The 16,740-nt window shown below is 49.5% G+C and overlaps 1 protein-coding gene across 1 annotated transcript in view; it reads left to right on the forward strand.

Moving 5' to 3' along the window:
• LOC127650048 (deleted in malignant brain tumors 1 protein-like) overlaps positions 1-15,262 on the forward strand; it is a 46,161-nt gene extending 30,899 nt beyond the window's left edge. Inside the window, exons 11-14 of the mRNA XM_052135180.1 lie at positions 12,298-12,387; positions 13,278-13,415; positions 13,626-13,733; positions 14,804-15,262. Of these exons, the coding sequence (XP_051991140.1) occupies positions 12,298-12,387; positions 13,278-13,415; positions 13,626-13,733; positions 14,804-14,940 (473 nt within the window). The 3' untranslated portion in view covers positions 14,941-15,262. The remainder of the gene's footprint in view (positions 1-12,297; positions 12,388-13,277; positions 13,416-13,625; positions 13,734-14,803) is intronic.
• Positions 15,263-16,740: the final 1,478 nt, after the last annotated feature.

The raw sequence follows: 16,740 nt of genomic DNA on the forward strand, positions 1-16,740 counted from the left end.
GCAGACCTTGAGCGGGCTGGCTAGCGAGCTCATAGGTTGCTCTGTGGAAACTGCTGCAGCCTATAGATGAGCTTGGGCGAACTCGCATCCAATGAGAGGCGTCCGTGCGCTCACTGCATCAAAGCCCGCCAAAATGGGCGTGACTAGAGTGCATATAAGCGTAGTTCGTAGGCTGGAACCCTGATTTTCATCTCTTCAGCGAAACTCTTCGCATCGCTGACCTGGAAGCCGCGTCGCCGTTCGAGGGGCATCAAGCAAGCGTGGACAGCGCTAGAAGAAGCCGGCCGTCTCAGCCACCTTCAGCCATCCTGCGAGCTACGCCATCCGACGACGTATCCTTTTATTCAGCAAGCTAGTTCTCATGAACTATTCACAAAAGAGTACGAGCGTCTTTTTCAAGATGCCTCGCTCCACTTGCGCCTCATGCCGCGCCCTTCTCAGCACAGGAGACCGCCACATCATCTTGCGCTCTCTGCCTGGGACTGGGGCACGCAGAGCTCGCCCTCACTGAGGGCGGATGCGATTTCTGCGAGGAGCTACCGATGTCGACCCTGCGGGCTCGACTCGAAGCGGTCAAAGCAGAAACCGCCGCGCCGCCTTACCTTCAGCCGTGCAGGAAGAAGCGCTGCTCACAAAGGCTGCCGGAAACTGTGGTTGAAGCGATTGCCTCGCCGGAGCCTCTCCCTCGAGCATCGCTTTCACCCTCCCCGCCCCCCCGGGACGCGCAGTTGCCGCCGGCGGCCGCACTGCTGCCATCTCGGATGACGAGGCGGAGGATAAGGGCCGCTGTTCCATCATGGCTTCGGACAGCGAGTGGTCAGGCTCCCAAGCCTCCTCCTCGGCCCAGGAATCCAGCAGGACCCGCGCCGGAGTCTAAGGGGAGTTAACACGCCTCCTCACACAGGCCGTCGACCGCCTCGGGCTCGAGTGGTCACCGCCCCCTGAGCAGGCACCCAACAGACTGGACGGCTGCTTTCTTCAAAGCCATCGCCGCTCTACACCCGCGGCCCGGGCCGCTCCCTTCCTGCCGGAATTACATACGGAGCTTGCAAAATCGTGGAACGCTCCTTTTTCAGCCAGGACCCGTTCCCACGTCTCCACCTCTCTCGCGTCGGTGGACGGCGCCACTGAGAGAGGCTACTCCTCCATACCCCCGGTCGAGGACTCGGTAGCAGCACACCTTTGTCCGCCCTCCGCGAGATGCCGTTCCAAGCCTGTGCTCCCGTCTAAGGCCTGCAGTGCGACTTCCGCCTATGTTGGCCACGCCTATTCCGCCGCCGGCCAAGCCGCATCTGCTCTGCACTCAATGGCCATTTTACAGATCCTACAAGCAGACCTTCTTCGGGAGTGGGATGAGAAAGGCAGGCACCCAGAGGCTGTTACTGATCTACGAAGCGCGACAGACCTCGCCCTTCGCGCTACCAAAGCTGCAGCCCAAGCTCTAGGGAAGTGCATGGCCTCGCTGACTGTGACCGAGAGACACTTATGGCTAACACTAGCCGACATGGGAGAAGCAGAGCGCTCCACGTTCCTCAACGCACCGCTCTCTCCGACCGGTCTCTTCGGCTCCGCGGTGAGTGGCATTGTTGACCGCTTCTCAGAAGTCCAGAAAGCCACCCAAGCCATGAACCTCTTCCTGCCGCGTCGCTTAGCTCCTCTGCAGGCCGCTCACGTGATCAGCCTCCTGCACGAGCCTCTTCACAGCGCCCAGTTCAACAAACTCAGACTTCTCAGCGTCGACAGGGCAGCCGCCCTCGATCAGGCTCAGACAGCCGTCGCGAGACCGCCGCCCCGCGGGCCTCGATTTAAGGTAACGCTGAAACCAGAGCAACCGAAGTCTTCCTAACTTTGTTGAACAAACGACGGCTCAGTCCCGCCGCGGCCGGACCACCGTCAAAGCTTTGCCCCCTGTCAGTCCCCTTCTCTCAGGCTACTACAGTGGTGAATTTAGCAGCCAACAAGCCGGTGACACTGCCCGCTTGCCTGCACACAAATGCCGTTTTCACGGCGACCCAAATAAATCTTTTAAAGAGCAAACATGTCTTATGTGTAGAAAAGTGCCCACAACCCAGTGTTCGCCCCTACACACAAGCATAACACATCCCGTGCCCCTATCAGAGCATGCTCTCATAAAGCGGTTACGAACCGCTCGAGCGACAGAGTCAATGAAGGCGCCCACAAATGCGTGCGCGCGCCCATTCTCTGCCCGCTCTGTCACACGACCAGCCCTATGTGTAGAAAATGTGCCCACAATCCAGTGTTCACTTCTGCACACAAGCACTGCATGTCTCGTGTCCCCACCAGAGCACGCTCACATAAAGCGGTTACTGAACCGCTCGAGCGTCAGAGTCAATGAAGGCGCCCACAAATGCGTCGTGCGCCCATTCTCTGCCCGCTCTGTTACACGGCCAGCAACCATTCCTCTGTGTGTAAGTCCCGTGCCCATGACTATGCTTACGCATCACGTAACAGATGTGACTCTTTCCCCATTCATTCCAATCGGAAGTCACTCACAAAACAGCCTGTTCATGCTGTCTCGCGAGCAATCATGCATGAACACACTAAACGCGCTCACACATTTTGTTCAGCTCTGTGTGCGGCAATCAGAGCGAATTGGCCATTCACCCTCTAGCGTTACGCTTCAAAGCGTGGGAAGCTATTCCAGGGATATCCAAGTGGGTGTTAAGCACAATACAACAGGGCTATTTGCTACAGTTCGATCGCCGCCCCTCGCTTCAGAGCGTGCTCGAAACCACTGTGAACACGGAAGCAGCGTGCATGCTTCGTTCAGAAATAGCAAGCCTTCTGTGCAAAAGGGCCATAGAAAAAGTGCCACCCTCTCTGAGCGAGTCGGGGCTTTACAGCCGTTATTTTCTTGTTCCCAAGAAAGACGGCGGCCTCAGACCCATATTAGATCTCAGGGTTTTGAACAAGGTGCTTGCAAAAAGACCGTTCAAAATGCTTACAATCAGGGAACTCCTCGCGCATGTGCGCCAGGGGACTGGTTTATTTCTCTCGATCTGAAAGATGCATACTTTCAGATTCAGATAAATCCCGTCACAGGCCATTCTTGAGATTCGCCTGACGGCCAGGTTTATCAATACACCGTCCTTCCGTTCGGCCTGTCCTTAGCACCCGTACTTTCACGAAGTGCATGGATGCGGCGCTCGCACCCCTGCGGAGTCAGGGTTTGCGAATTCTGAACTATTTGGACGACTGGCTGATTATGGCTCAGTCACATATGGAGCTTCTGTCTCACAGAGCAGTTCTCCTCAGCCATCTGAACAGTTTGGGTCTTGCAGTCAATTGGACCAAGAACTCACTACAGCCCAGTCAGACCATTTCCTTCCTGGGAATAGAACTAGACTCCATGGCAATGACGGCTCGCTTATCTACACAGCGCGCATGCCGTGTTCAGCGACTAGCCGCATCTTTTCAGATGAACAGCCTCACGCCTCTGAAGAAATTCCAGAGAGTGCTAGGTTACATGGCCTCAGCCGCAGCAGTACTTCAGCTGGGTTTACTGCACATGCGCCCGCTTCAGCATTGGCTAAACACCCGCGCATCTTGCCGGGCTTGGGCCACAGGCCGCCAGCCCATCAAGGTGACTCAGACCTGTATATCAGCTCTGCAGCCCTGGACAGTGGCCGAATGGTATCAGCGGGGAGTGACAATGGGAGCTGTATCTCGCCGAAAAGTCATCTCGACAGACGCGTCCAACACGGGTTGTGGCGCGGTCTGCGAGGGCTCTCCGGTTTTCGGCCTATGGTCAGTTCAGGAAAAGCTCCTTCACATAAATTGTCTGGAAATGATAGCGGTCGAGTACGCGCTCGTGCGCTTTCTCCCGGTCATTCAGGGTCACCACGTCCTGGTCCGTTCGGACAACAGATCTGTGGTATCCTACCTAAACCGTCAGGGCGGTGTCAGATCCAGGAACCTCTTCCATCTGACAAATGCATACTGAGTTGGTCCCAGTGCCACCTGCGCTCGCTGAGGGCGACGCACGTGCCAGGCCACCTGAACGACGGCCCGGACAGACTGTCCAGAGACAATATTCCCCCAGGGAATGGTCCCTGCACGCTCAAACAGTCCAGACGTTATGGCACCTATTCGGCAGAGCAGAGATAGACCTCTTTAGCGTCCAAAGAGAACTCTCACTGCCCAATATTTTTCTCGAAAAGCGAGGACGCGCTGGCCCAGGACTGTCCCAGACGCCCGCTTTACGCCTTCCCTCCCGTCTCGCTATTGCCACAGGTAATGCAGAGGATCAGGGAAAGGCATCACTCGGTGCTCCTCATAGCCCCGCGTTGGGAGAATCAGACATGGTTCCCGGAGCTTACGCAGCTGTCACCGACAGCGCCGTGGCCCATCCCAGTGAGAGCAGATCTCCTCTCTCAAGCTCGCGGCAAAATCTGGCATCCCCACCCAGAGCGCTGGGCGCTGCATGCGTGGGTGATCAACGACTACCCGTCGCTCTGCCAGAAGGAGTAATAAACACCATCATACACGCTAGAGCCCCTTCCACGAGAAGACTCTATGCGTCAAAATGGTCTGTGTTCTCAAAATGGTGCACCGACAGAGACCTGGACCCGCGGACATGTGGGGTGTCGTCGCTGCTCGTATTTCTACAAGAGCTGCTGGATAAGGGCAGATCCCCATCCACGCTCAAAGTGTATGTGGCGGCCGTTGCGGCGTTCGCTGAACCCCTGCACGGCCAGTCATGGGGTAAAACGAGCTGGTCATCCGCTTCCTCAGGGGAGCTAGAAGGATGAACCCCCGCGCCCCATCGGTTCCTATCTGGGATCTTTCTATAGTTCTCGAAACTATGAAAGCCCCCTTTCGAACCACTTCAATCCGTGGATTTGAAATACCTTTCACTCAAAACCGTTTTTCTGACTGCCCTGTCATCAGTCAAACGTGTGGGAGACCTTCACGCGCTGTCTGTCAGCGCTGCGTGTCTTGAGTTTGGACCAAGTGACTCCAAGGTCATTTTAAAGCCTAGACACGGCTATGTTCCCAAGGTGATCGGTACTCCTTTCAGAGCACAGGTCATTTCCCTATCGGCGCTGCCAGCACCCGATAGCGAACGCGACGCCAATCTCCTTTGCCCGGTCAGAGCACTGAGATTGTATACTGCGCGCTCCGCTGCTTTCAGACGCTCCGAGCAGCATTTTGTTTCGTTCGGAGGGCGCACCAAAGGTCTCGCCGCCTCGAAACAGACACTATCTAGATTGATAGTGGACGCTATTGCTGCTGCATACGCGTCAAAAGACCTGCCATGCCCGTTGGGCATTAGGGCTCACTCCACTAGAGGCATGGCATCCTCGTGGGCATGGTCCAGCGGGATTTCCATTCACGACATATGTGTGGCAGCGGGATGGACTTCCCCCTCCACCTTTGTCAGATTTTACAATATGGAAGTGCCCGCTCTGCAGGCAAAACTACTAGCGGTTTAATACGCTACAGCTCCCCTGGTGAGCTGCACTGATGGGACACATTCCACACAGACCGGCACCGCCGCTCTGTCGTTCCCTTCCCACTATGTGCTTATGTATTACACAATCAATGACCCGCATTCTTGCCGGCCAAATATTATTTCCCCACTCATAAGGGCTCCCCGGGTCCCCCTTAATTCCCTGGGGCTCATACAGTGGATGCTTGGCGCGCACGGCGTTGACAATGGGTTCCCGTAGCGTAAGCTAGCTTACGCAATACGAGAGAACCTCTCGTGAAGAGAACGTATCGGTTACCTAACGTAACCTCGGTTCTCTCTAGATGAGGGAACGAGTATTGCGTAGCCGGCCGTGCTCGCGCCACGGCGACTTTTCGCTTCAGTCAATGAAAACCAGGGTTCCAGCCTACGAACTACGCTTATATGCACTCTAGTCACGCCCATTTTGGTGGGCTTTGATGCAGTGAGCGCGCGGACGCCTCTCATTGAATGCGAGTTCGCCCAAGCTCGTCTATAGGCTGCAGCAGTTGCCACAGAGCAACCTATGAGCTCGCTAGCCAGCCCGCTCAAGGTCTGCAGCTGCCGCACTGCGTTGACAATGGATACAAAAATTAAGGATAATTTTTTGGCTTCAATATCTCAGAAAAGATGAATCTTTCCCGTAGCGTAAGCTAGCTTACGCAATACTCGTTCCCTCATCTAGAGAGAACCGAGGTTACGTTAGGTAACCAATACGTTTTCAGTGTTGAAAGAATTTAGAACATTAGTTCTGTACACTGAGGGTAAATCGCAACTTATCTCTGTGTTTGGAAGCTTGTCTAAAAGAAAAATGTGCCATGTCTGTCACATGCAGAAATGTTGTCTGTTCGCGCTCTAGTAATCAATCACGTGATCGGCAGAGCAAAAGGCATTTACACTTATCGTGGATGTTTACATGGATGTATGCAGTTGGCAGTTGAATCCACATAATAAGCATTTTATCCTGCACTAGTCAGCCCAAAGTAGCTGAGATCATTTCCAGTTCCCTCGTGAGGGCACAGGGTAAATGCGTAAATACTGCTCATGCCATCCGGGACGTGGGGCAAAGCGCCCTGATATATTTCTACACTCATTTAATAATGTACACTTAAAATCTGATGTCACAATAGCCCATATTTACAGAATCACCCTGAAAACGACCATCACCATGACACCACGATATGTAACTGCATTATCATTAGAGCCACAAGTTACCTCAGCGTGCTGCCTTAAGATGAAGCTGTAATTTTAATCTTGAAATATCCACATGTCTTGGTGTTACATGAAGGTATTGCATGATGAATCTATTTGATGTGTTTTTATGGTGCAGAGTGAAGAAAGTGTTTCACATATGAAGCACATGATGCTGCACCAGTGATGGACTCAGCTTGAGTGACAGTCTGTGACAGTGAGCACAGCTGTGTGAACTTCCACTGTCATAAATGTCCCATTCAATAATCTCTCAATAAATTACTCATTAATTCAAATTAAACCCAGTAATGTAACGACAGTAACGGTTCCCATTGTAAAGAAGTAAAGTTACAAAATTTCTTGCTGGTGATCCTCGTTTGAATCCCACATTTTGTTATACTTTTATAATAAATATAAATTATTCCTCACAAAAAAAAAACCTCCACACACTGTGCACAGACTCAAAAATATGTGGGGAAAGAGAGTGCTGCTACAGTGACACTTGGGGGGCACAATTTGACGTAAACTCATTTGTTTCCACCAGACCATTCGGGTTCTAAGTTCTCTATCCAGTGGTTCACAAAATGTTTGACTCCAAGGCACCCCACTGTTCAAGACAATATTTGAAAGCCCCCTCTGAAACGTTTCTGATTAAAATAATTAATCATGGATAATTTTCTGAATTTTTTTTCCAGAAAAGTTTCAGAAAACGTTTGTTTATAATTTCTCATCATACATCTTGATTTAAAATTTAGCATTTTAATTAATTTGGATTATTTTAATCCATTATTTCTTATTTGAAATGAATTTAAGTCATTTTAAGGCCCCCTTGGTAGTGTGCTGAAGCCCCCTAGTGGGTCCCGGCCCTCTGGTTGAGAACCACTGCTCTAACCCACTAAATATGTAAACCAATAACCAGTTGTAACGCGCACAAGAAGAGACAGTCACAATGTCGAATTAAAACAGCTTTATTCCAAAAAGCAGGCTACAGTACAAAGGGGCAAATCCAGTGAAGAGTAGTCAAAGGGAGCGTGAGGTCGAAGCCGGGGAATCAGTAGATGACAAAGGGGCAAATCCAAAGAAGCGTAGACAAGGGGAGCGTTAGGTCGAAGCCGGGAAATCAGTATACAAAGGGGCGAGACAAGCGAGAGGAAAAGACTGGGGATTCTAGGGGAGCACTAGAGCTGGCAAAGCGAAGGGGTAAACTAAACAATAACCAACAAGAGTGAAGCGAAAGGGCAGCGTATTTATAGGGGAAAACGAACAGTGCAGGTGAGACTAATAATCTAGTGATTAGAACGAGTGCGGGTGAAACTAATACTCTGATGATTGTGAGCGAGCGCGAGAGCCAGAGGGGGCGGGTGCAGGTGAAACTAATAACAGGGAACGTGCACGCTAACAAGGGGACTGTGGAGTTAAATACGGGACGAAATAGGCAAAGAAGAGGTAAGGGCAAAACGGGACAAGGTGAATGTTACATAGCCCCCCCTCAAGGGATCGGATACCAGACGATCCCAGCGAACAAAACCCCAGAACGGAAAACCCACATAACCCAAAAACAAAAAGAGGGCAGTCCAAGGAGCACAAGAACAAGAGGGCAGTCCAAGAGGGCAACGAGGGGCAATGAAACAGTCCACAGGGTAAATGGGCAGTTCAAGGCAAGGTCAGGGGGAACACAGCAGACAGGTGGGTGGCCGAGATATCTGGGGGGCAGACATAGGGAAGAGACTGGGTCCGGGGGCCTGGAAGGCGACTGTAGGACAGGGACTGGGTCCGGGGGCCTGGAAGATGACCACAGGACAGGGACTAGGCTAGGAGACCTGGGAGGTGGCCACGGGACATGAACAGGGTCAGGAGGCCAGGGAAGTGGCCACAGGACAGGAAGAGGGTCAGGAGGCCAGGGGAAAGGCCACAGGACAGGAAGAGGGTCAGGAAGTCCGGGAAGACGAACGGTTACTGGGGGAGCTGTCAGAACCAGGTGAGGAAGGGTTTCCGGTGGCGGAGCCCTGGAAGGCGGAGCCGTGAGAGACTCGGCAGGCGGGGCACTGAGAGACTGAGGAGGCGGCGCCGAGGAAGGCTCGGGGGGCTCAGGAGGCGGTGCCATAGGGGGCCCGAGAGACAGGGCAGAGGGAGGTGGTGCCGCAGGAGGCTCTAGAGGCGGGGGCCTGGAAGGCTCAGGAGGTGGAGCCAATGACGGTGGCGCCGTGGGAAGTTTCTGAGGCGAAGACCTGGAAGGCTCTGGAGGTGGAGCCAAGGGAGGTGGCGCCGTGGGAGGTTTCTGAGGCGAAGACCTGGCAGGCTCTGTCGTCTCTGGGGGTAGAGCCGTAGGAGGCTCGGGAGGCGGAGCCGCAGGAGGCTCGGGAGGCGGAGCTCTAGAAGGCTCTGGAGTCCCTGGGGGCAGAGCTGTAGGAGGCTCTGGAGGCGGAGCCGTAGGAGGCCCGAGAGGCGGAGCCGTCGGAGGCTCGAGAGGCGTAGCCCTAGAAAGCTCTGGAGTCTCTGGGAGCAGAGCCGTAGGAGGCTCGGGAGGCGGAGCCGTAGGAGGCTCAGGGAGAAAGGCCGGGGAAGACTCGAGAGGCTCTGGAGGCAGAGCCCTGGAAGACTCGAGTGACTTGAGGAGCGGAGCCCTGGAAGGCTCGAGTGATTTGAGGGGCGGAACCCTGGGAGGCTTGAGAGACTCGAGAGGGGGAGCCATGAAAGACTCGAGAGACGGAGCCCTGAGAGGCTCGAGAGGAGGAGGAGCCCTGGAAGACTCGAGAGATGAAGCCCTGAGAGGCTTGAGAGGAGGAGGAGCCCTGAAAGACACGTGAGACGAAGCCCTGAGAGGCTTGAGAGGGGAAGGAGCCCTGAAAGACTCGAGGGACGGAGCCCTGAGAGGCTCGAGAGGAGGAGGAGCCCTGAAAGACTCGAGAGACGGAGCCCTGAGGGGCTCGAGAGGTTTGAGAGGCGGAGCCCTGGGAGGCTCGGGAGGAAGAGCCCTGGGAGGCTCGAGAAACGGAGCCCTGGGAGGCTCGAGAGGCGAGGCCCTTGGAGGCTCGAGAGGTAGGGCCCTGGGAGGCTCGAGAGACTTGAGAGGCAGGGCCCTGGGAGGCTCGAGAGACTTGAGAGGCAGAGCCCTGGGAGGCTCGAGAGGAGGAGCCCTGGGAGACTCGAGAGGTGAGGCCCTGGGAGGCCTGAGAGGCGGAGCCCTGGGGGACTCTGAGGGGCGAGCAGAGGCTGGCAGAGCCGTGGAAGACTCTGAGGGCGGAGCAGAGGCCGGTAGAGCCATGGAAGACTCTGAGGGCCGAGCAGAGGCTGGCAGAGCCGTGGAAGACTCTGAGGGCGGAGCAGAGGCCGGTAGAGCCGTGAAAGACTCTGAGGGCAGAGCAGAGGCCGGCAGAGCCGTGAAAGACTCTGAGGGCGGAGCAGAGGCCGGTAGAGCCGTGAAAGACTCTGAGGGAACCTCTGTGGTCTTGAGCACAAGACGAGACTGGGGAGAAGGTGCCCTCTTCCTTCTCTTTCTCCTTCGGCCAACAGGAAGCGTGGCCATGGGGACGGTCGAGGTTACAGGCGCTGGCTCGCTGGCCGTGGCAGGCATGGGCGCCGGCTCACTGGCCGTGGCCGGCATGGGTGCTGGCTCGCTGGCCGTGGCAGGCATAGGCGCTGGCTCGCTGGCCGTGGCATGCTTCGAGACTGGGGCCGTGGCAGGCTTCGAGACTGGGGCCGTGGCAGGCTTCGAGACTAGGGCCGTGGCGTGGAACTCTGGTTCAGTGTCTGCCTCCCCCACAGTAAATGAGGAACCAGCGAACAGTAGGGTGAGGTCAATAAATTGAGCCAGGTTGAGGGAGCAGCGACCACCAGGCATGAACGATGAGGTTGGCTCATTCAGTCCACATTGAAAAATGTATTTCAGAGCCACCTCATCAAAGTTCACCTGGTTAGCCAGGGCACAAAAGTCAACCACATAAGCCTCCAAGGGTTGACTCCCCTGACACAAAACCAAGAGTTGGGCCGCTGGGTCCATAATGTTAAGGGCAAGGTTTATAGTTCTACAACCGCTGCCCTGCATAAAAAACCCTTGGCAAGCGTCCGAAGAGCCATCAAACCTCTGCGGGGGTGGAAAGCTTACGGCGCTCGCGGATGCGTTGAGAGCATCAACGGGCTCAGGGACAGACACAGGTGGAACAGGGTGAAATGAATGGGAAATAGCACCTACCTGCTGCCCCTGGGCCGTGATCGCTTCGTCATGTCTCCCAACCGTAGATCCTTGTGCCGAACGTGCTGTAAAAATCCGCTCTATTGAGCTGCGCAAATCCTCCGTGGGATACATTGTGACTGTCTTCGGTGGGGTTGGTTATTCTGTAACGCGCACAAGAAGAGACAGTCACAATGTCGAATTAAAACAGCTTTATTCCAAAAAGCAGGCTACAGTACAAAGGGGCAAATCCAGTGAAGAGTAGTCAAAGGGAGAGTGAGGTCGAAGCCGGGGAATCAGTAGATGACAAAGGGGCAAATCCAAAGAAGCGTAGACAAGTGGAGCGTTAGGTCGAAGCCGGGAAATCAGTATCCAAAGGGGCGAGACAAGCGAAAGGAAAAGACTGGGGATTCTAGGGGAGCACTAGAGCTGGCAAAGCGAAGGGGTAAACTAAACAATAACCAACAAGAGTGAAGCGAAAGGGCAGCGTATTTATAGGGGAAAACGAACAGTGCAGGTGAGACTAATAATCTAGTGATTAGAACGAGTGCGGGTGAAACTAATACTCTGATGATTGTGAGCGAGCGCGAGAGTCAGAGGGGGCGGGTGCAGGTGAAACTAATAACAGGGAACGTGCACGCTAACAAGGGGACTGTGGAGTTAAATACGGGACGAAATGGGTAAAGAAGAGGTAAGGGCAAAACGGGACAAGGTGAATGTTACACCAGTTCATCGTCTCAGCCCCAAGGTGAAAAATTCAAATATGCCTGCCTTCATTTGACCAACAGTTGACCCCTTAAAAATTTGTTTGGCTGTCTTAAGTTTGGTCTCAGCAATGGTGAGTCGAGTTAGTGTAAATATAATTTGCCAACAAGATGGGATATTTGCATTTAGTGTAAATAGATGATCCAGTCTTTAAAATCAAAAGTTGATTTTTTGTTAACATTAGTTAATGCATTATGTACTAACATGTACTAACAACAAACAATTGTATTTTTATTAACAAAGATTAACAAATGCTTTAAAAAATATTAATTGGTAATTGATTGTTCATGATACATAATGCATTAACTAATGTTAACAATTGCAACCTTATTTTAAAGTGTTACCTGAATAATGATAGATTTGAAAATTAAGCATGCTATTGGGATACGTGGAGATGCACTGGAGGGTCAACTTGACCTTTAACCTCCACGAAGAGTAGTGCTCCACAATCCACTAAAAACTCTCAAATTGTAAAAACATTAAGGTGTGCCTCCATTCTGGAGTGAAACATCCACTATTCACCATCCAGTCAATTTCTGATGGATAAAATCAAGTCTGGCCCCATGTTTATACTTGAATACCCTGTTTCACTTGATTTGTCACTTTACACAAGTAAAATGGTTTGTGAATGCTGTTTCATAACTACTGTTCAGTCTGTCTATCAGCATGTATTTACTGGTGAAACTGATGTGTGTCTCAGCTGTCCCTAATGAGGTCAAAATTAGAGGATACCAACAAAACTGTGGCACTTCCTTTGATCATAACCAGATGCGTGTCTCTGCAGCAAGTGGTGAGTGAGAATTATTACAAACCTGGTGAAACTACCATTTGAAGCCAAGCCATGTTTTTAATCTTTGAAAACATTAACAGTGTAAAATGATATCAGTCAGCTGCAGTTCATAAGCAATTGAAATTCAAAAACTCATATCCCATGCATTCTCTTTCTTTCTTTACATTAGATGTGCTTTTAAAGTTCCTAGTTTGCCCTTACAGTGAATATTATCATCTCCCCTGTGAGAATCTGCACAGTCCCAAATAGCATTTGGACAGTTAGGCCACACGTAAAAATGTATGTTGTTGCATTTGATCATACCAAAATATCAAAGTAAGTGACAATTATTTTGAGACAGCACAAAAACTTGAAGCAAAAAAAAGTTTTTTGGTTTGACATAATAAAACATTACAGATGTAACATTTCATGAAAGGAGGATGCAGTAATCAGAGTAACAAACAACAAAACTTTAATACAACAGAACATCAAACTGAAAACACAGCAACATAAACACACACACACACACACACAGTGCGGCCACGTGTGTGTGTGTGTGTGTGTCTCTCTCTCTTTGGCTCTTCCCTTATCTCTTACCCACTGATTAGCACCGGGTGTGTATCCTCACAAACCCGGCCACACCCTCCTCCTCATCACAGTAGACAAAAAATGAACTTGAGAGGAACTGACTTGAAATATCCACCAAAAAACTTGACACCTGTTGATAAATCTCATTGCAAAAAATGTCTCAGTTCTCAGAAAAGCTCTAGCATCATCTGTTTGCAGATACAGACATGTGCTTTGAAATTTCATCATCAAATGCAATGACATTCACACATTTTGAAGTGTGATTTAGGTGAATATGGAAGGTTTTATGGGACCACAGTACTGATCTCCTCTTCTTCTCACAGTGGACTCGTTTGAGTCGTCCTGCACCTCATCAGGAGAATGTTATGAGAACACGGGCACAAACACACAGGATCGGTGCTCACTGGAGTCGGCTGAATGTTATGAGAACATAGGAGAAAATCAAGATGGACAGAATGCAGGTACTGAAGCTATCAGGGTGCAGGATAATAAATAAGATGCCTTTTTAAATTATGTCAATTTAGACCTAAATATGGAATAATGAACAGTCAGACGGTTATTTTTGTGAAAAACAAAGAACCCTGATAGGGTAATCCATGCAGTTTGTCTTATAGCTCTGTGTTTCTGAAGAGCACAGGCATACTTGTTTCATCTCTCCACGTCTTACTCAGATATGTTCCACCAAGACAACAAAATACACATTAATGAAGATTTCCTAAAGCTGAAGTCTGGAAAACCAGTCCAGGGTCAGACCACGGATCTTCCCTTCCAGGACCAAGGTGTGTATCTGCCAACAACAGCAATATAAACATTCAGTATCCCCCTATAACTCATGTTTTAGTAGTTTGTTGAGGTCAAAAGATGGACAGCTTTACAAAGAAATTAGAAGACTGCTGTAGGGTCCTGAACCATCATGACGTATCCCTAACAGCAAAGCTTAAGGTCTCCAATCCATTGTCCTCACATCACTGTTATACCGCTGAGACTCTCTGGTGCCATCACACCAGGCAGCATGAGAGCCCTCCGCTCCATCATGGGCATAAGCTCTGGCCATAAGTCCTGGACCGAGCAATATTCTCCAGTGAAGCCATGTTACTGAAGGCTCAGGTACGCTGGTCAAGCCATGTGATCCGGATGGGCGATGAGCAGATACCAAAGCAACTGCTTTTTGGAGAACTTGGCCAGGGACGATACAGACAAGGACGCCCATGCAAGCACTACAGAGATTTTGTAAAGAGTAGCTTTTAATGGTGTGGTATAAAACCATCAGAGCTGGAGGAAACATCTCAGGATCGACTGGCGTGCTCTTATACATGGAGCGCCTCTCAGATCTTCAGGCAGTGCACAACATCAGATTTGCCCCGACCTGACATAGTTTAGTTTGGAGAACATAATTCACAAATATTCGGTTGTTTCTTCAACTTCAGGCAACTTCATGTCCCAGGGGTTGTTTTTTATTAAAACTAACTTTTTTAAACTTTTTTCCTTTTGTTAAATGAAGGTCTCATTAAACTGATTTGGAAACTTTTAACCTGGCCTTCACCAATTATATTTGGTACATTTCAAACACCTTTTATGTATAGATGTGACTGTTTTTGACTTTAGACACAGACTTTCAGTATTAAACTATGAAAATCTATTGTAAAAATACAAAAAATTACATGTTTGACTCAAAACCTTACAGTTACTGAAATATATCCTTTCTGTCAACTAGCCCAGTCTGCCCAATATGAGGATCCACTGGTTCAGTTTACTGAGTACAAACCTCAGCAGTTATGATGCTTCATTTTGAGTTTATCGCACAGAAGATGTGATTTACTCTTTTGTTTGTCTTGTCTTTCATTGTCAGAGCATGATAATGGGGGTGTCAGTAGAGAAGACTCCCCGCTGTATTCACCCGTCAGCTATGATCATGACGCTGTCTCCTGTGAAAGTGAATATGATGACATTGGCAACTACCTACAGCAACCAATGACATCAGCCTGAGCGGCTCTAAGACAATGACGTCATAGCGGTCCTGTTTACACACAGAAACATTCATAACTATTACACCGTCATACCTGAGAACCATTTCATACTATTCTTCTGTCAAACTTTTCAATGTTTTTTCCATTTGTGCATGCTTCAAAATAATTATAAATATATTGTAGAATGCTACAAATTACAGGACTGAAGGCTGTGAGATATCAGACCACTTTAACATGTTGAATACTGCTTTTTTTATTTTAAACTGTAATTTCACTATTAATGTTGAAAGGAAACACATAAATATCTTTACTAAATTCATTATTCTATTATAAAAATGACAATTCTTCCATATCATCACACCATATCTCAATTCTTTTCAGACATCCTGGAGGATAGTTCAGTCTGTCTGTCTGTCCATCCATCAGTTGGGGTTGGCTAAAGCTATGTATATTGTATGTTCATTTTGATAAATAATCTTAGTATAGTTAATCTGTTTATGGTACAAATAGTTGTGAAACATTCCCACCACACTCACAAATTAGTCACAGTCTCCTGTAATTGCATAGCTTAGTTTATTTAATTTATAATTGCTTAAAAACTTAAATGGGTTAGATATAAGCTAATAATGACAAAGAGGAGACAAGAAAGGAAAATTAAACTTGGTCACTAATGGCTTTAGTAGACTACACGACTTTTAAAATCTGAGCAAATTTAAATGTTTCAGAAGAACACTAAACATTTTGCACCCTCTCAGTTCTGAAATAATAGAGCGCAACAGCCCACTCTTCAGTCTTGATTCCGAAAGTATTTTATCCATTCATTTTTTTTTCTGAAGGGATTTCATAAAATCATTCATGAGTTGTAAGCCATGAACCAAACCAACCAGCTCTGAGGTGAATCACAACATTTAAAACTTTGATTTGAAGCAAAAAAGGTTTTGAAAATCAGAAAAACCACAATGGTACAAGACTGTCAACTAAACATTTAACCTTTCTGTTATGTAAAAAAAAAAAAAAAAATCACCCGTGATGTTCAGGTCAAAAATGACCCGTATAGAGTTAACTAGATTTTCTGTAAGCATTATTTACCCCAGGTCAGATTTGACCTGAACATAATAGGTGTAGACAACATTTTTGATATTCCATATATATAAACAAATATTATAAAAACCTAAAATGTCTTAGTTACTGTTATAACCTCCATTCCCTGACACTAGGGGTCGCTCTTGAGAGCCCCGAACACCTCTATTAATCTGAGAAAAGGCCAATGAGAATCGGCGAGTGGAATTTGCATGCCAAATGCAACTGAACAGCTGAACTTACGTGAACTACTGATGCAGGTGCGAGCAACGTAACTACCATGGGAGCATGCCGTGCAGCCATGGCCTTTTCTCTCTATGTTTTCTCTCCACAGATTATTATATCCAGCTGGGGCCATCTAATGATATTATACGCATTGGGGAAGGTATTCTTTTACGTTCTTATTCTTTCAGGGGGAAAAGACCCCGCATACTGTCCAAAGGGGAGGTCAACATGTGGCAATATGACACATGTTCGTGCTCACCAGACACACATGGAAGGGGCACAGTGGTAGGTCCTGCCTTTAAGGGGAGGAGCTCTACAAACACGTCGGCAAGGGGCAGAGAGGGCTCTGCCCAAGGGAGACACGGGTCTGCCGACAGGGCCAGTTTTTTGTATGACCAAACTCTGCATGTTCATACCTGACAAAACGCGGGATGAAACTGGCTCAACACGGAGATTGTAAAATCTCACAAAGGTATTGGGTGTAGACCAACCCGCTGCTCTGTAGATGTCTGCT

Source organism: Xyrauchen texanus, chromosome 10 (genome assembly GCF_025860055.1).
Source record: "Xyrauchen texanus isolate HMW12.3.18 chromosome 10, RBS_HiC_50CHRs, whole genome shotgun sequence".
In the NCBI taxonomy this organism is placed as follows: Eukaryota; Metazoa; Chordata; class Actinopteri; order Cypriniformes; family Catostomidae; genus Xyrauchen; species Xyrauchen texanus.